General features: G+C 31.3%; 2 protein-coding genes and 1 long non-coding RNA gene across 15 annotated transcripts; 1 reads left to right on the top strand and 2 right to left on the bottom strand.

Annotated features, from left to right (window-relative positions):
* The first annotated feature begins 118 nt into the window (after positions 1–118).
* Positions 119–19,656, top strand: LOC141455517 (uncharacterized). 5 transcript variants are annotated; one of them, XR_012459325.1, is made up of 5 exons: positions 119–835; positions 1,407–1,719; positions 12,032–12,368; positions 13,144–13,358; positions 14,223–14,740. It is a non-coding gene; the product is annotated as an uncharacterized lncRNA (long non-coding RNA). The 5 variants fall into 5 exon arrangements; XR_012459323.1 differs by lacking the exon at positions 14,223–14,740 and adding an exon at positions 18,898–19,656 and having other exon boundaries at positions 119–1,719; XR_012459324.1 differs by lacking the exon at positions 14,223–14,740 and adding an exon at positions 16,183–16,392 and having other exon boundaries at positions 119–1,719.
* On the bottom strand, positions 2,227–16,523 carry Nmdar1 (glutamate ionotropic receptor NMDA type subunit 1). Of its 7 annotated transcripts, none has more exons than XR_012459216.1 (20): positions 16,391–16,522; positions 15,161–15,343; positions 14,577–14,699; positions 13,153–13,281; positions 11,810–12,004; positions 10,732–10,832; positions 10,455–10,628; positions 10,199–10,312; positions 9,902–10,049; positions 8,720–8,933; positions 8,487–8,621; positions 8,261–8,415; positions 7,951–8,185; positions 7,718–7,866; positions 7,410–7,567; positions 6,736–6,908; positions 6,390–6,643; positions 5,712–6,269; positions 4,471–4,582; positions 2,227–2,777 (listed from the first exon to the last, which is right to left on the bottom strand). XR_012459216.1 is itself a non-coding variant. In XM_074130312.1 (20 exons), exons 2-19 carry the CDS (start codon positions 15,287–15,289, stop codon positions 4,520–4,522), a joined length of 2,721 nt encoding a protein of 906 aa, XP_073986413.1. In that variant the 5' UTR covers positions 15,290–15,343; positions 16,391–16,523; the 3' UTR covers positions 2,227–2,777; positions 4,471–4,519. The 7 variants fall into 7 exon arrangements, 4 of the variants coding, with proteins under 4 accessions (XP_073986413.1, XP_073986408.1, XP_073986417.1 ...); XM_074130312.1 differs by having other exon boundaries at positions 6,198–6,269; positions 16,391–16,523; XR_012459214.1 differs by having other exon boundaries at positions 4,471–6,269.
* LOC141455461 (uncharacterized) lies at positions 18,007–25,528 on the bottom strand. 3 transcript variants are annotated; one of them, XR_012459294.1, is made up of 6 exons: positions 25,387–25,528; positions 23,618–23,708; positions 22,657–22,830; positions 19,656–20,538; positions 18,443–18,645; positions 18,008–18,311 (listed from the first exon to the last, which is right to left on the bottom strand). XR_012459294.1 is itself a non-coding variant. In XM_074130575.1 (5 exons), exons 1-5 carry the CDS (start codon positions 25,410–25,412, stop codon positions 18,604–18,606), a joined length of 1,224 nt encoding a protein of 407 aa, XP_073986676.1. In that variant the 5' UTR covers positions 25,413–25,528; the 3' UTR covers positions 18,007–18,603. The 3 variants fall into 3 exon arrangements, 2 of the variants coding, with proteins under 2 accessions (XP_073986676.1, XP_073986663.1); XM_074130575.1 differs by having other exon boundaries at positions 18,007–18,645; positions 19,648–20,538; XM_074130562.1 differs by having other exon boundaries at positions 18,009–18,645.
* Positions 25,529–25,637: the final 109 nt, after the last annotated feature.

Below are 25,637 nucleotides of genomic sequence, written 5' to 3'. Positions count from 1 at the left end.
CATGATATGCCGGCACGCCCTGTAAATTAATCTTCCTTACTACTTTCTTAGTGCGATTTAGTTTTCGCTCATTACTGCAATCTGAAAAACTACTAACCATCACTAAAAGTTCATTAAAAATGGATTTTGAATAAATTATCAGGTTGGCTTACCTTGCAGTGACACATTTCAAAAAGTTCCCAGCCCAAGATTTTTCTCTTTCAACGAAATCAACGCAGTTCAAGACGGTCCCATTGAGCGGCAGCCTTTTCATCAAAAAATTTGATTCAATGAAAGAATTAAGTTTTGAATTTTCAGATGAACAAACTTCGGATGTTTATTGTACAACTTGTCATTGCTATAACATTCTGACAAAAAGATAAAAAGTAGAATCTTATTTTAGGTACGTAATCGTAGTTGTAACTAATAATATGGATTTTGAATTAGTGAGCTTTATAGCGGTGGGCGATATGCTTTCTCACATAAGCAACAACTATGCAGTCGAGGGAGCGCAGCTAAATAAAATATTTTCGATTATATAATTCGTAAGAAATTGTAATAAATGTATGTAATAAAGCGTTGCGATAATTTATTTATTCTCTATTGAGTTTAAATTCATTACTTTTAAGTTTTTAGTAACTGTATCTTGTTTGGATTACATCGCGTGATTACGAAAGAAACTCTAGAATAGAACGTTGCAACGCAGTTGCAGTTGAAAATTTATGAAATTCATAACATAAAAACAAATTGAACACACATATGTTTATTTAAAGGTCAAAATTAAATATTTTGAAACGAATGGTTAAAAAATAAGCATATCCAGAGGTAATGGCAAAAATTCCCGTCAAAAAACAAGGTAAAATGCAATTTTTAAATCAGTAGAACATAATGGAATAGGAGTTTATAGTTGAATCTGTGTGTGATTGGTGGGGAAAGGGAAATTACAGCCAATGCGTATTAAGTGCCTATCTGCACAAAATATGGCCACTGTACTTCTTTCTGATTGGCTGATAATATATTGATACTCTTCCACGCCTTTTTTTGCTGTGGCTTTACACTTAGCTCCTACAGCATTATGTTGCGCGGATACAAACTTTATTTTTTGATGCATTTTTAAGAGGGATTTTTTTTAAAAAATTTACTTTCTTTTTAGTATATATCTAGTTTCTGTAATTAATTTACTATTAATAATTAAGTTTTGATTAGTAAATTGAAAAAATGCATTAATTTATAGAATTCAAATTGTGTTTTTTATTTTTTACCCAACTTTTCAAATGAAATCATTCAAAGTGTTATAATAAATTCATAAGAAAGCGTAATAATAAATGTACGTAATAATAAAGCGTTGTGATAATTTATTTATTCTTTATTCGTTTATTTTCATTACTTTTAATTTAATTAATATCATTGTTTCTTCTTTGGATTAGATCTTGTGATTACCTCCGAGAAACTTTAGAATTGAACGTTACAATGAAGACTAAGGTGAAATAATTTAATGTACATAAGCAATAGAAGATAATTAAATAATTTCTAGGTGGTATAAAGTTTAGAGAACATATTTATTGAGAATTATACGTAAAACAGTTTGAAAATTTGTGAAATTCATTACCGAAAACAAATTGAACACATATAAGTTTATTTAAAGGTCAAAATTAAATACCTTGGAACGAATAATTTGTAAAAAATAAAAAGTATCAAGAGATATTACATAACAGGCAAAAAATCCAATCAAAAAACGAGGTAAAATGCAACTTTTGTATCAAAAGAACATAATGGTGTAGGAGCTTATGGTGTGTGATGGGTGGGGCAGTGAAAAGGGAAGGGTTCTACACTTAGCTCCTACAGCATTATGTTGCTCGGATACAAACTTTATTTTTTGTTGTAATTTTAAGAGGGGATTTTTTTAAATTTTACTTTTTTTTAGTATATAAATAGATACTGTAATTTATTTACTCTATTCTCATGACGGCCCAATTAACTAGATATGGATAACTAAATACATCAGTAAAATTCAGTTCTGGCAGAAAACACATCAATTAGAACTGTAAAAAGTTTAGTAAAGGAAAGCCAAGCGGAGTATATCCACCAGGTTTTTTCCTTGTTTTACTATCTAAATCAATTTGTTTATATCTTAACATAACGATTAGAATTGAATTACTCACTCCATTAATTTAAGAAGTAAATCTGACTTTAAAAAATTAAATTAAATTGAAATGCAGTATTTTTTAAAGGCATGAAATCAAACCATTTTTGAAATATATTTATAATTTCTTTATTGTAATATATTTGGGTAACGATTTTCTAATGGTTCGTTGAAATTTTCACTTTATTCTTGCAGACAATTGTTTAAATAATAGATCTAGAGTACTAGATCTATTACTAGTACTAGGAATAGTATTACATAATATTCTTGAATGATTAATATCATAGACATATCAGTGCTAAAATCAGCATTTTGAAGATTCTTTGAACGGTGAGAGGATTGTTTAGTATAGTAAGTTCAAGGCTTGAGACAAATATTTTGCCCTGCATTTATCATAATTCATTATTCTTGTAAACAATTAATTGTTGAACAGTGCAAAAATACTTTTCCTTGCTGAGAAGAGAAATAAAGCTCAATCTTTAAAAGAAGAAGGTAAATAAATGTAGGCAAAAAGGGCGCAATCCTTTTCTTTCTTGATTTAGCCTTGGTTCCTTCAAGCCTATGGATACTGTAAATTAGAGAAGGATTAGATGTGAACCATTTCAACCTTCCAAACTATCTTATTATCTTCTGGCACCTTTCATTGTTCCAGTCACTGCCAACGAAAAAATAAATCTCTGTATTCACTTATTTATATGAAGAAAATATTTTAACTCTTAAGGCCAAGGAAATTAGGATGGTAAATGAAGTTAAGGAATTCTAAAAAAAAAAAAATTACTAAATAAAAAAGTGTGCAAAATGTTCGCTAATCATTGCAATAGATTATTTAAACCGTGTAAATGTGCACTGAACTGTAAATCTTGTATGAATGTATAAGATGCAGATAATATGTATCTACTCATTACAATACGAATTGTTTGTTTTAATTGAAGAGGCTTGTTGATATAGATGGACTGTGCAAATCTGATATACTTTTTCAAATACACCATCACAGTAGGGATTTGGGCAGGAAAGTACTTTGGTCGCGAAACTACACTATCCACAGGAAAAACAAATTTACAAAAGGATAAAGACAAATAAAAAATGGTGCTAGCTAAAAAATATTACTATAGCACTTGCTCGCAAAGGGAATAGTGAACTTTTACAGAAAAGATTCACAATAGTGTTCAAAATTAACTTTGATACAGGTGGTTGTGATGGCTAAAGGAAAATTGATCAACATGAAAAGTGCTTCCCGTTAGTTGGCTGTGTGATATCAAAACTTGCAACAAAGAGATTAAGATAAGCAAATCGCTAACACAGGGTGCTTAAAATAAATTATTGTTACTATGAATAGTATTAATATGACTGCCACCTGGCTCTTAAACTGATAATTGAAATAAAATAATTTAAAAATAAAGGGTCCGGAAATTAATTAGCGGGCCCCACTAAACTAGATAGAAACGTGATAATTCTTTATATTGAATTTAAACAGAAACCTCTAGATGCTAAATTGCAGGATGATACAATTTTTTCAAGGTTTCGCAAAAAAAGTTTTTTGTAACAGTTGCACGATTGTCATTATATTTTTATTTTCTTGCAGCCCTAGCAAGTCTCTTACTTTTTTTAAATCTCACTTTAAGATGCCCTTCGGCGTCTCCCTTCATTTTTGCGGATACCACAAAGTGCTAAGAAGGTGACCGTTGATTCTCCCTCACTTAGTGATTTCATGTAGTGCAAAGATCTGTTCCGCCCAGCACACCTCCAACTAAGGGTCTTGAAACTTTTGAGCTGAATAGACAGGTGTGGAACCAGCATGAGAATAAAAGTTTAACCCACTGAGTGGTTACAGTTATAGATGGGCTTATATTTATTTTTAAAAAACAAAAATTGTTTTTTACGCCTCCTTCCAACAATAAATGAATGTGCTAATTCCCTCCACAACTGTATGACTAAATTCGCTACTAAGTCACATTACGTGCACTCAAGGGGAAGGAAGGAACCCTGAGGTAGAGGAGAAGAAACGAAACCTCCCAACTTTGTGGCTTGAGATGCGGGTGGTCTCTTCTGACTTCATTGCCTGGAAATACGTCCTTAGAATACCGTTTTTTGTTTTTTTTTGTCACCATAAGTTCCTCTCTTAAACTACGAGGAAAAATCCAATGGAAAAGTTATAGTGCTTTATATTTAATGCAATGGCTTTATCCTAACAGAATGTTGAGGATTGGTACTTTGTGTTCAACAGCAAAATTCGCTCTGATATCAGGTGGAGGTCAATAGGGATTTTCTTTTTTTGTGAGTTTCATACATAACCACTCGAATACAGAAGCGTAATGAAAAATCAACAAAAAAGAAAAGATGGTACGAACGGCTTTTTTTTTAATTTAATTTTGCACTTCCTTTTGTAAGTCATCAGTTTTATCCTTGGATTTCTTCAACGGTCGCAGAATCCTTGGGGGATGAAGGTTCTTCAATAGCTAACTGAAAACATTTAAATTCGTTTGTTAATATTTATTAGTGAAATGTATGTTTGTGTTTATGAAACGTAAATGGGTAAGTGGATAGGATTTAAGAAATCTGTGGAATAAAAGTAAATACATAAAAGTTCACGACAAAAACATAGATTTTTGTCGGCCTAGTTTTAGAAAGGAGCTCGTGCGAACAAATCTTTATTAATTCACTAATTTTTTTCTTTAAAAGAAGAATTACAAAGTTGTGAGATTTGTTCTATTCATGATGACGGAAACGTTAAAAGCTGATTATACTTTCTAAAAAGTCTTGGGAGATGAGAATCGTTGCTATATTTGTAACTTTCTTTTTATGCAAATTTTCTAAATGCTATAAACATTCAAATTATTGTAATTAGTAGATAAAGAGGCTGGATATAAACGTTAATTGAAAGAAGTTTTTTTTAATTCTGATTATTTTCTTTGGACTGCTAACAATCTCTTCGAGGTACTTTATTTACTCCCAATATCTTCTCTTGAATTTTATCTTACAAACAACTAGGAATTGCAATTCTTGCAGAGACTAAAGAATGTTCAATGTCACTGACAATTGGCTGAGTTGTTATTTTGCATTGCTTGTAATTGTTCATGCTTATTATTTATTTAAACTTTTCTGCACCAGAACATTTTTGAAATATTGATATCAGTGACAAACATTCCTTGAAATTATGAAATTAAGAGTGCACAACAACGTCTATAATAAAATTAGATGAGGATGATGGTGTTTTTAGAGGTGCTTCGTACCCCGCAATAATAGAAAGAACAACTTAAAATATATAGAAGGTTCTAGATCCTTCTAGTAAAGCCAAATCTTATTTTCAGGTTTTATAATTAATTTCTTTCTATTATGATCTCTGATTTTTCCTAAAGGATGATCTCTTAATTTTTAGCTATGAAAAAAAAAATGCGTTAAAAAAATTGCACAAACGTTAAAAATTCAAAATAGTTACGTTAGCCTCTAACTCTTTTAGCTAATTTTTTTCTTTTTTAAGGCCTGATTATTGAGTATCCCATGTTTTGAAGTTTCAGAAATGGGATCATATGGATGGACTACACGATTTTTTATTTATTTTTTAAATAACGCTCTCATCATTCGTACTTACACTCATATCGAACAAAATCTGAGATAATTTTGCAAAAAGTAGTCTCCCATATAGTTCGATAAATTTCCTTGGAACGCAATTTTCTTTCGGTTTGAAAACCTGTATGAAACTTAAGTTAATTTGCTTTTTTTCCTCATTTGACTTATATTTTCATGTATCTCTTTCAATTTCTCTGAATGTCTGTTGTCTCTTATACATTTCAAAGCGAATCGTAAATAGAAGTTTTACTGATATGTCCATTACTGATAATTTATGAATTATTTATAGTGTGATTTTATACTTCTTTTGTTATATTTTATTACAGACTACTATTTCATCTGTACTAATTTTTTGGGCTTAAAAGTTCACACAACTTAGTTTTCATGCAGGCAGGTTAGGTGAATCTGTTGGAGTTCGTTGTCTAATAGGACAGGCACCCGGCCAGGCTCTTACAGGGCTCGGTAAATCTAGGACACCTCGTGGAAGGGCTTCAACAGACAGACTTACTCCTGTTTCATTGATGCCATTTGCTTTTAATCTCCTCTGGGCAGCTATTGCAGCTCTTACAGTTTTTCTTTTCTGCAAAATGAAGTTTAACAAAATATATTATCTGCTGAATTTTTCACATAATTGTTTATAATATCATTTTAGTTAATATTTGTTACTATATACAAAGGTTTTTTTACAATATATTTATACCTCTACAACTCCTCGCCATTTATCTGCAGCATGTCTTGCCAATTCCATTTCTTTTTGCTTTCGTATTTGGTGTTTTTTGTATGCCACTTCTATTATTATAAGACCAATGCCTCCAAGAATACCAACAGCAACCAGTATAAACACTCCAGCCATGTTTTTAAGGCCAAGAGTATTTGGAGTTTTCTCGTACTGTTCACACTGTTGTAAAATTCCTTGCAATATCCATTTATTATCAAGACTTTCCATGAAACCACCTAGAATTTGAACAGAAGTATTACTAAATTAAATAAAAAGCTCAAGATTTTATTTTCCACATAATTTAAGCATTTAAAATTAAATGCTTTACTTTCATGAAAATCCAAAATTGCTAATGTAACTTTGTCAGCCCACGGTGATCCTTTTTGAAGACCAATTCCGTACCCACTTCTACCAAACAGTTCTCCAGCTGTCACTAATTCACAGTCTTGGGCGGCTTCAAAGTCCAATCGAGAACTATCCCATATAAAAGCCATCAACTTCCTAACATATAAAAATCATTTGTAGAAAAAATATGACTTCTAAGTGCGTGCGTATAAGGGGCCGTACTTAAATTACGTAACGCAATTTAAAGAGCTTTTTAATCCCTCCCCCCCCCCCCGATGTAACAGATCGTAACAAAATGTCAACCTCCCCTCCCCCCCTAGCCAAATGTACGTAATTTTTTGTTATGGAATATCGTCATTGCATAGTATTTAATTAAAATCAAACATATATTTTTTATTTATTACTTATTTAATTACATTATCACTTAGTATGAAGGTTGGCTATAGTAGAATTTGGCGCGAAAAATATCGTTAGTATTTTTCCATTAATGACCAAAAAATTATAGATTCAATTGGAAAAATTACGTACAAGCATTTAAAAAAACCCCTCCCCCGAACCATAACGAATGGTAACAATCGAGCCTTACCCCCCTCCCCCCTTGCGTTCGTTACGTAATTTAAGTACGGCCCCTAAGTATTATTTTACTAAGCTTTTTACCCAATTTTAACATCATGGATTGCTTCTTCAGCCGTATCATAATTGTTGGCTTCCATTGTGCGGTACATATTCGACAATTCTACTTGACGCCTGAAATACATGTCCACAGCGGAGCCCTTTACTGTTGCACAAGTCAGATTTTCCATTGTGTTTCTCAACTGTAAAGATAATATTAAATTCAGAGAAAGTTAACTTGGAAATTAAATAATAAAAATGTCTTCACAAAAGAAATTTTTCAGAAATTCTATAACTTAAACTCATGGATACAGACTACTACTAAGCATTTTTAATCATTTTTAGACCCTTACTCTTGCATCATTAATGCCTGATAGTTTAGTTTTTGGACGTTCTAACACTAGAAAAGCAGCCAAGTTGGCAGTATAGGATGCAACAATAATCATTGCAAAACCAGCCCAAACCATTCCTAATACTCTGGCCGAGAAACTTCTTGGTGTTCCTGTAAGTAATGGTCAACAATATAAACATTCGTCCATTGCTTTTTCATTATAGATCATAAAAATAATTAATCAGCCAAATATACCTTCACCAATACCACTATTGAGCAAGACACCCCAAGCAAACCAAATTGCACTCGATAAGTTCAGAGCATCTTCTTCAGTTCCGTCTGTGTTAGCAAGCTTAAATCTACCAAATGGAGAGAACCTGTCCAATAAATAAAGCACCAGAGCTACAACATGGACAGATATCATCACTAGAATCCATAGGGTGTTAGAAAATGGTTGCAAGAATGACACTAACGTCGAAGATCTTGATGGCTAAAAAATAAAAAGCGTATGCTCATAATTATCATATATTTGATTATTGGGTGAATATTTATCTATATTTTAAACCTTTTTCTCTAAAATTGTAATCCCTTGATACTTAAATGGTTTACTGAATTCAATAAATTCTGCTCTTTCTGGGTTAATAGTTAACGGAGCCACTATCATATCAGCCCTTTCATATACAAGCTCACCTATTAATCCAGTCCATTCCTTCTTGCCCCCTGCAATATTGTTTATTGATTTTAGTTATTCCTTTATAATTATTTCTGAATGATTAACATTAAATATTTACCAGAAGTATTTTTTATAACATAATTTCCAAATTGTCCATCAGGAGAGAGTGCTAGTTCAAAAGTAAAATTAATCACTCGTGATAATTCTTTGAGAAGATCCATGCAAAAACCTTTACAGCAATACATTTGACCATCTAGCAGAAGAAAAAACAAAAAAGTAACACTATGAAGACTAACATAAATGGAAATTAATATTATTTACTGTTTGTTTTTTTTTTTAACTTTAATTTACCATTTCGTGCTGAATTATTAAAATGTGGACATAGAATTTCGTCTGGAGCACATGTTACTTCATCCTTCAAATGTCTAACATAAACAAAAGGTTTTTCTTCTATGGTTAGAACCTTTAAATGCGTTTGTAACTTCACACCTTCAGGCTTAATTCTTCTTCTTCCAGGCCAGATAATTTTGTCATCATTCACCTTTAAACGCATGCGATCTAGATCCTTAAAAAAAAGTAAGAAACACTTTTTTTATATATATATTTGACACATGTTCTTCAAATGATTAGTTTTTACGACTAAGTACAGTTGAGACGTCGTTCAAATATTGTTAGTACTCTAATCTAACAGTCAATGCACTCTAAAACTCAAAAAGTACAAGCAAAATATTGAAAAAATCACTTTGTGAAGAAGTTACGAGGGGGTACCCAAAAATAACCGGAATTGCGTTGCCGCGCATGGAGCTTATGTAGTACGCATTTCTGCCGCTAGACGTGTATAGCGCAATTCCTTGCCAGTTCAGTCCTGCCTGTGTTGTCTGCCTGGCTTGTTCTGTTCATCTGCAGTGATTGTTTTTACCAGCGCTGTTTTGTTCTTTTTTCGTTTTTTATGATGGCAAGTTTAAGTGAACAACGTGCAGCTCTGAAATTTTGTTTTCTACTCGGCAAAAATGCTGCTGAAAGTGTTTTAATGTTGAAAACAGCTTACAAAGATGAAGCTATGGGAAAAACTCAAGTATACGAGTGGTTTACTCGGTTTAAAAATGGCGACATGTCGATTGATGACAAACCTCGTTCTGGACGTCCATCAACTGCCCGAATCGACGAAAATGTTGAAAAAATTCGAGAGCTGGTGTTCACAGTATTTCTCACAGTATTCGTACATTTCTCATTTCAGTCAAAATCTTGGCATTGAAAGGAACAATGGTTTTAAATCCAAACTCGAAGTTTGAGCTTCCTATGACTTTTTTTTTATGGATACTGAGTATTCAGACTCATACCTTGACCGGGTACCTTATTTTTTTGATGATATGTTAAAAAATATTTTCATTATTTCATATTTAGATGATTTTCTGTGGAAACTCAATTTAGCAAGTCTTAACATGTTACTTGCAAGAAAAAGTAAAATTATTGTATATCTAAATATGAAAAGGAATATCTACTTTTTTACAAAAATTATTAATAAATACTTACACTATTATAAAAATAATGACCAATAGATATATGTTTTCCAGGAGCTTGTAAATTTACTACGTCATATTCAGCATTTATTCTATCACCATTGTCATCAAAAGCTACTTTTCCAGTTGCACCTGTCAAGAGGACTTGTTTTCTAATGTATCTGAAAATTTACACATACAAAAAATCAGTACCCAAAGTAATATCTGAAACATTCAAATTGAATTCTAATTCAATAAAACTCATAGAAATTAATGAAAGTCACCAACTTTGAGAAATACTATAAATTAAAAATAAAAAGTATGAACTCACTCAAATAATATTTTTCCAGTTTCCCAAATAGATCCAGAATTATCACAATCTTGCGGAGCTTGTGTTATATTTCTTGTCTGGTTCATTTCGCGAAGTGCAGAAGCAAGGACATATCTAAATAAAAAATTGATTTTTAATAATATAAAACTTAGCACCAATTGAAAATACGCTAAATTCGTGCCAATATTATAAATGTGATTTTAGCTTTCAAAGTTGTCAATTGAAGAAAATTAGATAACATGATAGCATTTCTTACATACTATCCTGTATATGAGCTCGTTCATTAGTGGCATGAACAAGTTTTAGCCCTATTGTACCAACAGGCACATTTCTTGTGTCAAGAGCCTGTTCGGTGACAATCCAAACGTGGCCATATTCAGTCATATTTAAAAAAGCAGCATCACGGAATATAACAAAAGCATCTTGTTTGCTAAAACAAATATGAAATTCAAAATGAAAAGTGTACTTATAAAAAACAGAAATGTACTTATTAAATTTACTCTCAAACAAAATACATGTATATAAGAAAATACCTAGCATAAACGAGGTACACTCGAGCTTGAGCGTAATCCATGTCCATTAGTCGAGAAGTAAAATTGTCCAAACCAGGTTCAAATTCAATAACTGATTCCACCTAAAATAAATTTTCTTCAGTAAATATAGAGTTGTACTGTTAAAAATAATAATAAAATAATGTCTTTCTTCTCATTTATAAATAAAAGTAAGTACTGTTTACTTGCAAATTTTTTAATTTGATAGATAACCGAAATACATGCCAAAAGTTATACTGCTTACAGACACATGGACAAACAGACCATTTTCTAAAAATCACCTTTTCAAACTCAGGGATCTCGTGACAGATAGTTCCGAGTAAAACTCAATTTCGAAAATTAAACAATACACTTTCTTTAACTAGTAAGAGAAAGGAAAATAAAATCATAGAGAGTAGTAATTTAATATTTACCCTAATCTAAGGTTTTCATTTTTAGTTTTCCTTATTATTTTTTTCAATTTTTGCGATATTTTCCAAAAATTGATTCAAAGATTAACATTTAAGCAAAGTTATAAATTTAAAGTACATTTTTAAATCTTTGGAAATTGGATACAGCAAAGAGTGTTCAAATTACTTTTTCAAAAGCGTAAAAAATAATAACCCGGATGAAAATACTGATCCTTAAACAATATTACATCACCAATTTACAGTTTCACTCATAAAAATATTCAAATAGTTTATACTATATATTCATACACTATTTTTCATATAATTAAAGAAAACTTTACTTTTTTTCCTATTTCAGACATCTTTGGTGTCCTTCAGAAATTGAGATTGAGAGTTAAGAAAACAAATTTAAAAAAGTTTTGTAGGAAACTGATAATTTATCACTTCAATATTTTGTTTTTTGTGCTTGAAATAATTCATTTCTTAAGATAATTCACAAGAATGAAACAATGGACAGAAAACAAATAACCGGAAATCGAGATCATATCAATTGTTTTATTCCAAAATTTGTGAAATTTGATAGGTTTTTAACTTCTCCTAAAATTACACATATATGTATAATTAAACAAGAATATTTCAATAATATTTGGGTTAATAATAAAATTTCAAACCTGAAGTTTCATTTCCACGTCATCTTCATGACTCTGAGATGTTGTCTGAAATCTTCCAAGAATCGCTCTACCATCTGTATCAGAACTGTGGATGAATATTACTTTCATGTAATTAAAATGTTTTAAAATATCTATCCAAACATCTGCTTGATGTGAATAAGGTGGTACGGTCCTCAAAAATGAGACATGTATGTTCTGCAAAAATAAAATAAAGTCAATTAGTTGTTATAGATGGATGCCAGCCAGACCTGGGCCCTCACCAAATACCTCTACAATAGGCTTCAAATAACCCAAAATGAGGAGTATTAGGAGTAAAAAGGCAAGAAAAGAAAAGTATTACTGAAGTACGGAAAAAATTTGGGGATATCCAGGATTTATAGCTAAAGGTCCAACGATTAAAGTGGGAGTGGGCAGATCATATGACTCGAATGGAGGATGAAAGGTGGGCTAAGAGAAGCTCTGAATGGACGCAAAGAAATCGGAAAAGAAGAAGAGGTCGACAGGTAGTGAGATGGCAGTTAGAGTAGGTTGGGAGTGCTGAGATAGATATGGAGTAAAGGTATGTAAAATTATTTGTAGAAGTTGAAATTTATTAATGTATAAGAAAGTAGTATTTTAGTTATTTCTGAGTCATTATGTAGCCAATTTTGTTTTCATTATATTTCAGTCCATTTTTTTACTTAATTAGCAGTTCATTTATTTTATTGTAACTGCTTGCTGCTTACTCTCTTTTTACATTCTTTTGGGGTTCTGTTCCATTGTATTGAACAATTCGGACTCGCAAACCTTTAAAAGGAGAGGCTTTTACTATGTAAAGCGCCATATTATTATTATTATTGTTATTATTATTATTATTTTTAATGATTTAAGGCGCGTCGACATCTAAGGTTATTGGCGCCCGGAACTTTTTTCACGGTCTCCGGACAGTGTTCTCTCGTTACAGACAACACTGTCCATCACCGGACAGTGAGCTGTAAGAAGCTCCTAGGAAGAGAAAATCTAAGGGTCAGCAGTTGGATTCGAACCCGGGACCTCCGCGTGGGAGACCAGTACGCTAACCGCATAGCTAATCCCTTCCCTTATTATTATTATTACTATTACTATTATTAATTGTTAAAAAACACATTTCATCAATATTTTTCGATGAAAACTCAAAAAATATTGATTAAAAATCAAAAAAATTAAAGCAAAAATCTACATTCAGCTTATGTGAAACAGCCAATGCTCTGAAATAAATATTAATAGAATGTTTCTCATTTCTTTAGAAAATACATTATTGATTCTGTTTATTAAACAATGGCTATTTCTATTAAATAATTACAAATTTTATGCAGGTTAAAGACCTTGTCGGAAAATGCTGAATCTCTTGAAGAAATCCCAATCACTGGAATATGATAAAATCCACTTGTGTACGAAACAGCTGCTGGAGATAAATCTCCAGTTAACGGGTGAGAAACAACCACAGCATATACCTTTTGGGAAAAAAATACTAGTTACATGTAAACATTGGGAGAAACGTGTTCCTATTAAATTCATCTAACTCTAAAAGGTAACTGCTATCGAAATAAACTCTTTTTTTTAGGAATTATATTTTCAGTAATCAGTTTTGTGTAATAAATAGAATGGAAAAAATGTACAAAATAAAAAAATTTACGAGCTTCAGCATTCTGTTCAAATAAGACCTGTAGAAAGTGGTACAGCGCAATCGAACTGCAGGTGAGAGGCCGTTTCCTCCTCTTCCTGACACAATCTGCACAACGGTTCCGAGCTAATAAGCCCCCCCTTGTACAGATGCTTCCTGAACCTAACGAGCCTCGTAAATAGGCCTGAAATCAGAGTAATCTGATTTCTGCCCAAGCACTGAGTTTACTCAGCCAAGGCATCATTCACTTACTGAGTTTGACCCCTGGACACATCACCCAGTTCTTTTAACGCCCTCTCCAGATCCAATCTCTAAGAGCCGCACATACTGCACCCTTAGTGATCCCCAGGACAGATTCCGGGCCAATGAAAGGAGTGTTAGCTCCGTTCCTAGCCAGCAGATCGGCCGTTTTATTCCCCTTGATCCCCACATGACCCAGCACCCATTCCAGCCGATCTTTACTGTGCCGAGCTAGATGTTCCAGGGCCTTTTTACATTCCCAAACCAGGGAAGAGGTAGTTCTGAAGGAAGTAAGGGTCTTCAGCGTAGCTTGGCTGACTGAAAAGATGCAAATCTTATTTCTAAGATCCATTCGCAGGTTTTCCTCAGCATAAGTTTTAATAGCAAACTTAAAAATAACTAGGGCCTAATTTCTAGTCCTTCTAGTAGGGTTTTCTACTTCAAGTACATTAGACAAATTGAAAAAGAAAAGTCAAACAAAGGGAAACTTCTTTAATAGAGAGATTTAATTTTTTAAATTTTTTTTAAAAGAAAAGAGAGAGGTCAAGTGGTAGTTACTTCCAAAAGATGCGCTCAAAGAATGTCCTAGTAGGGGAATGTACTTGGACGAAGAGGAACAAATTAGTAGTCTTTAACTGAAATTGTGATTCTAAAATTAAATAGTACAAAGAAAGATAATTTGAAAGATTGTTAGTATTAAAAGAATTTGAACAGATAAACATAATAAACCAAATTTATTAAATTAATAAATATTGAAGAGGAACGAAAAGACCTATAAGACAAAGACTCAAAGGGCCCATAGAGATAAATATAAAATTATACGCTCAAATATTTTCACATCCAACAAAGTCGTAATGATCGTTAAAAATAAAGACTATTATTTACCCTATGTGCAATGAGAGATTTGCAAACATTGATAGCTGTTCTAATTGGGTTCGCATCTATTTGAATAGCAGTTGCATAATACGTTACTCCTCGAGGAACATATTGGCTGTCGAAATTCAAATGCTGAAAAACAATATACAAACAATAAAGAAATTTTCAACTTATTTCTGAAATGTCAAAAACTTTTATTACAATAAGTTGTGGAATGATCTAAATTTTCTCTATTGGATTAAATATTACTATAGATAGTTCTTGATATGATTAAAAATTTAAATTTAAAAAAATCTATAACTGGTAAAACATGCCTGTAGGAATTAAAATATAATTGCATTAGATGTAGTAAAAAACTTATAAATGAGCAATAAGAGGGGAAAAATATCCATCTGTTTTAGAGCTCACTAGTTTATAAATAATCTAGAATATCCAAGTTTTCAGATCATTAAAAAATAAAAATAATAAAATATCTTGATTCCAACCTATGGGCATTTACTTTATCGCTTTTGTTATTTTTAAGAATTATCTGACTTATTTCTGGGGATTTTATATGTAAAAAACAAAAAACAAATATATATACATATACTCACTGCAATAATTTCATTGAAATGGGTGTTGCTGATATTATTACTTAAAACCCCTCCTATATTAAAATAGGTGGGATTTGAAGATTCTGAGCAAGATAGAAATAATAATAAAATGAAATATTGAAGAGCCATTATTTTTCTGTAAAAAATTATATTACATCTTGCAGTTTTGCTCTGTTGTATCACCTGCAAATCAAAACAAAAAAAATTTTAAAAGAAATGTTATAATTGTATTAAACATATGAGGTTCTGTCCCCGAGGCATTGTTGCCAAAAGAGGCCTAGCATACCAATTCTTTTCTGATGGGAGAATCCTTGTCTTGGACTCCAAGCGCCTAAAGTCTAATTTCGCTAACAGCTCGTAGCAATTGTAATCCAATATATAGATCGTTTCGAGACTTTTTGCCACGGGCTTTGTATTTCATATCAAATTCTATTTACGACGTTGTATTACGACGTGATTTACATAGAAAAGTAATATGATGCATTCAAATTCTTTAGCTCTTGTCCTTCCATATATTTTTTAAATCAAATAATTAACTTCAATGTCGTAAGTTTAATTGAGTAAAATTTGTATTTAGTACAAACATTGAACATTTGATATATTTTCAAAGCCATTTTTTCATGAAAAAAAATCTATTTCCCCTTAGAATGTAATATCAATTTTGTTGGAGTTATTACAATAATTGTAGAGCATGATAGGTGTATAGATTTAGCAGCTTAATGACAGTACTTGATAATTTTTCTTTTAACTTTGCCCCTCTCAAAATTTTCTTTATTTAAAAACATTCGCGCGGGCTTTCTCGTGTTTTGGGCATTACGTTTTGAGGGAAGAACTTTGAACCAACTGGTAAAAGGATTAGTGAAAGCGACATTCATTTAAATCAATGTCAAAAATTGTTCTCAAATTTTCCTTGAAGTTGGTGAGGCATGAATTACTACTATAAAAGTTTTATTATTTAATATACTTTATTTAATATACTTTATTTCTTAATTTTTAATTTTGTTTTCTCCATAACTTCTCAGGATCATTACAGATATATTTCAAAATCTCAGAAATCAACCAGGAAGGGTTGATTATTCTTCTCTTCCAGAGAAATATTGATATAACGTAACACTTCTATTAATGGCATAAATGCTAAATTAATTATTTTAATTTTCCATTAAAACAATTAAATAAAAACAATTTATTCTTATATGAACCACTTGCTTAAGAAATAAAAACAATACTCACTTCTTAATAACAGAAGAATATACCAAAAGAATAGTAATCGAAATCAAAACTCCGAAAAAGAGTAATTAGAAACGGTAAGACAGTCCCAGAGAACTGGATAAGAGGATGTTACCGTGGCAACCAGCTTCAACAGCTTCAATATTGATTGTTCCCGAATCTCCAGTGACCTATTTTAGAATAGGCTATTTTGTTCAAAAGCAAATAAAAATATTGTTTACTTTTCAAGAAATAATTAAAAGAAAGCACTATTTTTCAAAAATGAGCAATGTGTGCCATTGATAAAAGACAAACTCAGTTTCTTAATCGACAGAATATTAGATAACTACTCTTGAACAAAATTAACGAAGTAAAAAAATAAAAATAAGTTATAATTTGTTTAAACATTAAAACCTAATTAATTCTTTTTGAGAAATAAAACTTATCTGTATTAAATTTAAAACTAAAGCGTAAAATGTTTTAATTTAAAATTTTCAAATCTCTGAGGCAATTAAAAAAAAAAAAATGGAGAACGATACTTGTAAGCAGATGGCGGATCGAACGGCTGTAAAAAAAAACCTGACGATACCCGCAGAAGTAGAAAAAAAATTAGTAATTAATCATAAAATAGTCCTCTGTGGATGGCAGGGCGGTTGACAATGAAGTGATCTCAACATCCCGGAAAGGAAGGGCGTATACCTTAGTGGGACAAGCGACCATTTGCTCTCTATGTAAAAAGTTCCTGATAGGAAGGAATCAAATATGATTGCTTTTAAGATTCATGTTAGGACTGAAGCATATCAATATTTATCTAGACAGACCTCCGAACAAGCTTCGAGGCGTACCGCAACAAATAATGCTATGCTTGCAAGTAGGTTGCTTTGGCGCTATATTGTGAATATAAACTGGCCCTAGAGCATTAGGGCCAGTACCTTCTTTGTGGGCTAATGTCTTGAGATTCTAATGTACTTCCTGACAACATCCAAAGTAACATATACATTGATATTTTTTATTTCTTCCTTGCCTACGAAAAAGGTTTCAATAAATTACTTTAACCTCTATTTACTCACTAAATCACATTAATGCTAATTTCTTTTGGTTAGAACCATTTTCTGAAAGATTTTTACGAAGTCTAAAAATTAATCTTTCAAGTGTTACATCAGTTACTGAAATGTTCTAACTTCTGAATAATATAATTGAGTATCAAATGTAAATTCTGTATTAAACAATTAGAGGTATGAGCGTACAGAACAGCTTTTTCTGCCAAAGTTGTCTATACAGTCGCTTAAGATTTTCATTTGAACTTTAAATGAAAAGTATGTCAGGCCTAACTTCGGTTTTTTAACATTTTTCATAATCAATGATATTATTAGTGGGGTTTTTGGGAAGCTGTAATGTCATACTTCCTTTAACAGGATATTTTTAATTTCTTTATTTCTTTTTGACTGAACGGTGCAAATATATATAAAAAAAAAAACACAGCGAAGGGCAGCCTTGTCTGAAGGCCGTCATTCCACTAAAAGAATCCAGACGCCAATCACCTCAGATGCTAACGCGGCTTAAATGTAAAAAAATAAAAAATACGAATGTTTATAAGTGATAACAAGATGTTTTTTCCTGAACATGCTATTAACAATAAAGGAAAGGCAAATTTGGATATTACAAATAAATTTTCCATTATATTTCTAATCATTTTACAAAACGTATAACGGTTTAACACAAAAATTTTCTGTAATTTGTTTTTTAATAAAAAAAAAAGTTAGAAAAGTTAATTAAACAAATTAATAAACTAAAAATTTTAAATAATATGTATACATTGGACAGTAATAATTATTCTTCTTGTTCATAACAAGTAGGTATAAGATTTTTGGGGAGTAAAGTTAAAAAAATGTATTTACATGTCTAAAATGTAAGAGAAATATTCCCTCTAGGATGACGAATAATACTGAAAATAATAGTACATCGATTAATATAAACAATAATGACTCTGATAACAATCAGTCTATTTGGCAACTACCTATACAACACTACTGAAATACATTAACGAATAAATGTTAAAAAGTAATCAAATACAACCTTTTGTTATTCCTCTAAGGTTATCCAGGTACTAATTTCAACTAATTCATTTTAACTATTGCAGTAAAAAAAATGAAATAAATACAAATAAAAATCTTCTCAAACATCTTTTCAAGAACTAAACTAAAATACATCTTTTAAAGAATTTATTTGCTTTCCATTTATAAAAAGACCCTGCACAGTTTTTCTAATACTCTCTGGATCTAGAAAAAACAAAATTAAAAAAACTTTAGTCTACAAAAAATAATATAAACTTGCTTTAAAAAAGAATAACTTCAAATATCTCTCTCTCACACACACTCTGTCTCTCCATCTAATATGATATATTTGAGAATCTAATTGTTCTCTAAATCTACCAAGATCAAAATTTTTGTTAAAAAAACATGATCCAAACTGTGCTCGCTTACGGATCTGAATGCAGGATATAACTAAGTCAATAACTATTGCCATTTCAGTGTCCGTCATTTTGAATACAAAGTTCTAAGAGTCAAATGTATAGTATCTAAGGACAGATTACACCCCGCCGGACATTTTGCAAGAACGAACCCGGCAGATGTACCGTGAAGAATGTTGGGCAGGCGACAGCGAGACAAGTCCATTTTTATCTACTGAAATAAATGGTTATTATTTTTGGCTCTTTCTTATTTGCCATTCTACATTTATAACTTAACAACCGAATACCGATCCAGGATTCTTCATTTTTATTTGGATTAGTTTTCTACGAAAATTCGTTGTAGGTCATTCTGAGGATGGATAGGGGTAGATTCGGTAATGTATCACATTTAGTTACCAACAGAGGGAAATAAAATCTCAAGAAAATTATCCAGTAAGAGTTATAATAATTTAAGACAGAGAGAATTACAGGAATTCATACAGATTTGTTTTCTGGTTAATCTCAGTTGCAAAAGACTGTAATTTTAAAAAAATGTTCCCAGGGCCGACTAGAACAACTATCAAATGCCCATAATGACTACTGCGTTTTCTCTACAGTACTTTTTAAGCAAATAATTTTAAAATCATGAGTTCAGACTTTGAATTTAAGAAGATCCCCTTGGAATATAATATATTTTAGAAGAGTAATATTTCTATGGTTACAATTTAAAATTTCAGCCTTTTATTCTCTCAAGATATATGAAAGTCAGAGTAGCTTGATAATTTTTTTTTTTTTAACCAAAAGAAATAATTCTAGCAAAAAAAATAATGACCTCTTTACCTGGCGTGAACGTAGTGCATAAAATGTCGTCGGTTAATTTCTTTGCAAGATTTTTAAACACCGGCCTGGAACCGATCTTACCACCAACATAAAATGGGGTTAATTCCCCAACAATTATTCTCGCAATTCTCTTCCTACAAGAATTCAATTCTTCTTCCGAAATTTTTGGTTTTTTTACTTCTTGTTCAGCTATCAGATCGTTTCCAAATAAATCTTTAAACCTTTTTTCCACAATTACTCTTTTATAAGGTTTTAATTTTGATAAAATATTTTCTAGATGTGTAATCTGCACCAGATGTTCGTATGACCAGTTTACCAATAATGACGTATTGAATTTGGTTGATTTCTTTTCTTCTGGGACGTTAGAAACCCTAGCAAGACCTGCAATATCATTAACTTGAGGACAAATATTTACATTCTCAACTTCTACTTTTTCTTTTGAAATGTTTTGTGGAGCAGATTGATGATTTCCATTTAACAATTTCCGTTTCTTACATAAACTTGGGGTTTCTTTCAATTTTTCGCATTCATTTAAACTACTTTCCGTTGTATACATTTCCTTAGGAGATGACAGTAAAATGTTCAACAATTCCTCATAAGAATCAGTACCATTGGCATCTTGTTCTAATTTCTTATTGATTGTCGCTTCTGTTTCACCAAACGTTTCTAAAAATAGCGACTTTGAATTTGAAAAAGAACTATTACTATTATTACTGTTTAACAATATTTCATCATTGCAAATAACAGTTTCTTTTTTTGTTTCCAACTGCTCATTGAAAGTTTGAGTTTCCTTATCACATTTAACATTTTCAAATAAATCTAATTTCTTTCGAAAACCATCATAAAGTATTTCTTTTTGTGTGGCCTCTTTTATTTCTTTTAGCTGGAAAATACATTAATTTATTGATTTATTGGTAGCAAAGTTTAGATATTATGTTTGAATACTTGATATCAAAGGATATTGCCACAACGAAAAGTCAATAAGGCAGTTTCAGAAATATACTTCTGATTTAAGCAGCATTAAACAAATAAACTGCGTGCTAAACAAAATTGCATCTCAAGCAGTAATGTTATAATATAAGCTTGAAACTTTCACAGTTCACTTTACATTAAACTAAGTAATAAATCATTTAATGCTGAAAAATTACAAATATTAAAGTTAACAAAATATTTTTTATCAAAATGGGGCATGCTTCGAATGAGTGAATCGATAGCTTCTTTTATTCTCATCCGAAGCTGGCTATAGGTGACCACGCAACTCCAGTAAGTTGTTTGCTGATTGGGAGAGAAACTTCTCTCAAGTGCTGACCAACATGTACCACATGGATTCTGTAAGTAATAATTGGAGTAGAGAGCTTGATAACGCAAAATTTGTATCTGTTATTCTTACAGAAAAGTATAACAAATTTTTGGAACATGAAAGTCGAGCACTGTCTTGGAAAATGCAACGGTATGATACAAGAATATCAAAATTTGTCGAAAGATTTCATAGATATGTCGATGAACTTTGAATCTGCCTCGGATCAAGATCAGAGGACCAATGCCTCTGGCACCCCATATCACATTATCTGGTGTAGTTCCGTAATTATTTCAAGCGGCAATTTCAAAATTTCTGTTTCCCTCGTAATCTTCCCACCTACCATCGAACATTTCGCCACATACAAAAACGGGAATCATCACAGAAGATAATACTGAACGCATAGGATAATATCGTTGATTTTATTCAATCATAGAACGCGCTTACTTCTATTACTAACCAGAGTTGGTTTTCAATCCATCATTAGTTCCGTGAAGATAATTCGAATTCAATTTACTATAATCCTTAGTCACACACTACACTTGCTGAGCAGAAATGAACACTGCACAAAGTCAGTAAGTTATGTGTGTGACAAAAGCAAACTGAGACGCCTCTCATGACGAATGAAAATATCCCATCAGAAATAAGAAAAATAAGCTTTGACGAAAAATGTCGTCTACTTTCAAAACGGTATTAGGAACTTTTTTCAGCACTTCCCTTCTTGAAGCACAGAAAAATGGTTTCAATCTGAACGCTGCGCGACTTCTCTAGTTTCCCTTCTAAAGTTGTTTACCACATGTGACGCAGTCTTTTGGTAATTCTCTGCATTGAGCAAATCCAAAGATCTATTCTCAATGACAAAATTCTAGAAAAGATTTATCATTATACTATCCCGAAAATTATTAACTCGTTTGTTTTTGTCGTCACTTTTCTCCCATTTCGTATCATTTAATACTTGAGCCAAAGTAAATGAATTGAAAAAGTTTCAAGCCTAAAACTGGACTTCTTATGGATGGTACAATTATTTTGGAACTTCATTTTATTTGTTTACTTTGACTGCATCTTGAAGTATGCGTTACAAATCTTAGAAGAGTGTTTTAACAGAAAATTAAAGTTTATATCCTGTTAAAAGTGACTGTCACATACTCTTGTAGAATATACTTATAGAGATTCCTTTAATGAGTAATACGTTTTTTAACAAATGACCTGGGCTTTTATGTGTGAATGACTTAAGTCAAAAACAAAAACAAAAAATGCAAGTTCAAACAGGACTTCAACATTTCGCCATTTCTGAAAAAAAAATGCTCAACTTATTTTTCTTGATTTATATGAATACTTCTACTAACTCATTGACCGTTATAATTTTTATAGACAAACTTTTCCCGGAAAAATAAATTCTTAAATATTTTGGAGGAAAATGCTGTTATTTATTCACTTTCCAAACATTTACCCTTTACTTTATAATAATTTATGAATTTCTGAATAAAAAGAAAAATGAAAAAACCGCAATGAGAGAATGGCTCAATTTTCAATATTTCGGCACTGAGGAAGTATGTGTGTTTTTTATAAATAATCAATTTTCTCAACCACCCAATTTTAATACGGCGAAATATACTAGAAATTATATAAAAAGAATACAAGATTACAAAATTTATCTTAGGTACAAAATCATAATAATTTTAAATTAATTAATTCTAAACTTACTATTTGTGCCATTGATCGTTGATAGATACTCGTTACCATACATGATCGCAAAGCCTTATTTTCCAACATTTCAGAACAAAAATTTAATTCATCAATAGATATATTAGTCTTTGACCATTTCTCATAATTTTTACTAAGGCATCTCTTTAGATGTTTGATATATGAATTCCGTACCTAAATTCAAAAATGTATATATTTTTAATAACTGATAAATTTGCAGTATTTGAACAAAGAAAAGTGGAATGATTACAACCTATATTTATTTATTATATTATTTTAGATTGGTTCTTAAGAAGTTTAATTACTCGTTAAAAATAATAACGGCAAACAAAACGGCTCCCTATTCATTTCCATACCACCTTTTAGGGAGTGCTAAGTCTGTACATTTTTCATGGCCTGTGCAGATAGCGGCTTGTGTCAGAATTATGCTTTAATACATGCTAGAATTGCCTTAAGTCAGTTGTCTGACACTATGAACGATCCACTTCTATAACAATGTAAAAAGTGTTCTAAAGATAGAACACATCATATTTGGATTTACAGTACAAGGTTCATGTCCGGTTTGGGAGAGAGAAAAAAAAACGCACAGACTCTGTTAAACCTAATAGAATAGTCATTTTTAGAATTAATTTTTGCTCTATCGACAAATGATTCGCTGCAATAGCCAGTAATGGTTAGAAACGAGGTTCGAAAGCTAAAATGTATTGCTGGTGCTAGGTTCGATTCTTCTTTTTATTTAATAGGTAATATGGAATTTTATAGAAAAGTATGTCAGCATATTCACCTCTGTCGACGACATCTAATAATAAACTTAAAAAATCAAACCAGCTCATTGCACGGTGATGGTTAGTGTTGTTTATAACGACCGGAGACCGACAATGTTTAAACAAAAAACTACAGGCGCCAATTACCTAAGATGTTGAAGCGCCTTCACTTAAAGTTAATATATAAACATAAATACCAGCGAAGTAAGCTGTTCTTCATCTCCACTTTCATCACTGAAGTTCAGACTCCACTTCAGATTGCCGTCAGTTTTAAAACCAGAGATATCCCTACAGAAAGAAAGAAAGAAACAAAAATATCTGTCAAAAAAAAGAAGAAGCGATTTTACCACAAAATTTGCAATAAGTATATTTGTTGTAATAGATAAATATACACAATACACTATAGGTGTACTATATATATGTGTATATACACCTATTACCCAATAAAACCTTAAAGTGGATCTTATTGTTAATTTGATTTGTTCTTAATACATAATATATAGCCTAGAAGGACCTGCAAAGCAAATATCTTTTGTGACACTGTTCGATTCCAGGTATAGACCATGTATTTTATTTAATGGTTAATCAAAGGAATTTATGGTAAAGTATGTTTGCTAATCGCCTCCATCTACGACACTTGATTGATATTTGGATATGTAAAGCCCGAATGAAAAAATAGGCATTACTTAACTTTCTTAGTATAGCCTAAAAGATAAACTTTTCCAATTTTTTTTAAAAAGAAGGGCCTAAAAATGAAGAAAGGATTTTTTTTAGTGTACCGCAGCCTAATGATAGAAAATTCGAAAGGCCAATGTTTTCCTTTAAACAACTATCCAAATATCTGTCTTGGATGAGGCGATTGTAAAACTTTCAAAAGCGAAGACTCTTGTTACCATTCCTTTCATGTCTCACGGGGTATCTAAATTTTTCTGAATGTTTACCGAAATTAAACATGGTGTAAGATAAGCAAAACAAAACCTAGGATTTGCTGAAGGAGGCCAACAAAGAGGTAAGCGTCCTAGACTATTCTTCAGTATCTTGGCGAGCAGTTCATATTTTATAAAATTTATAAATGATGGTGGTGTTCAAGTATTTATGATTAGCAATCAACTGACAAATTCTGCAACTCTCCTTTACTCCCAATTCCTGTTTGGTGCATTAAATACTAGAACTGACGGTAAAGGGCCATTTTGAATCTTTTAGGTGGTACCTTTAAGTAGTACTTCTGCAGATATTTTATTATAACAGATTTGAGAAGATATCAAGCCAATGTTTTCCTATCTATTGACAGATTTTCTGTCAAGATAAATCGTTACTAAGCTGGAATAATTTAGAAAAAGAATTGACGCCAAGGATCTCAGACATATCCATAGGGAAAGTGGACTAAGCAAGTACTGAAAGGCTTAACACAGAACAAATTTTTGGCAACACTAGGATCTTAGAAGAAAATTTTAAACGTAACATTTAGATGCGTATCATTTAAAAAGTTTACATGTAAATTTCAACTTTATTAACATAATTAAATTCATCCATCAACATTACTATTCAAATGAATCTATAGGATATCAATTCTGAAATTAAAAATATTGTTTACCTATCAGGATCTCATTCCTTACTGATTCTTATTTAGCAACAATGATATAAGAACACCACTTTAGTTTTTTATTTTCCCTAAAATGTCCCTTGCCTATCTTTACTTAGTAAATAAATAATCTTGAGGATAATTAATGAGAGCTGTGCCAAATTCTAAGGAAAATCATCAAAGTTGATTACTCTAACTTAATTCTGTATTTCTTATCTTATTCTAAATAACAAGACAATAATGTTTAATTTGTTTAAAACAAATATTTTAAACTATTTTCGGAGATGGCATACAAAATAATGAATTAAAGGTTGAAAACTTAAACTTGCCAGGAATAAGCAAATGGATAAACAAATTCTTTAAAATATTTCTAGTTGCGTTTACCTTGAACTCAAGCTACTCATTACCATGTTAACTTCTAATAGAATTTGTACACTTAAAAAAAAAACATTGTTTTGAAAATAAATAGTTTACAGAACTGATGTACATAATTGTAAACAAAATCAATCATAAACATAACCTTTCATGATGAAACCTTTCATTTCTATACCATCGAATATTGATGCAGATGAGAGGGGCACTATATGTGAAGATAAATATTGTATCCTAAAATTTTCAGATCACATTAACTACTT

Source organism: Rhodnius prolixus, unplaced genomic scaffold, assembly GCF_049639745.1.
Source record: "Rhodnius prolixus isolate KJV_2025 unplaced genomic scaffold, Rpr scaffold_1, whole genome shotgun sequence".
Lineage (NCBI taxonomy): Eukaryota > Metazoa > Arthropoda > Insecta > Hemiptera > Reduviidae > Rhodnius > Rhodnius prolixus.
This window is presented reverse-complemented; position numbering and strand designations above follow the sequence as displayed.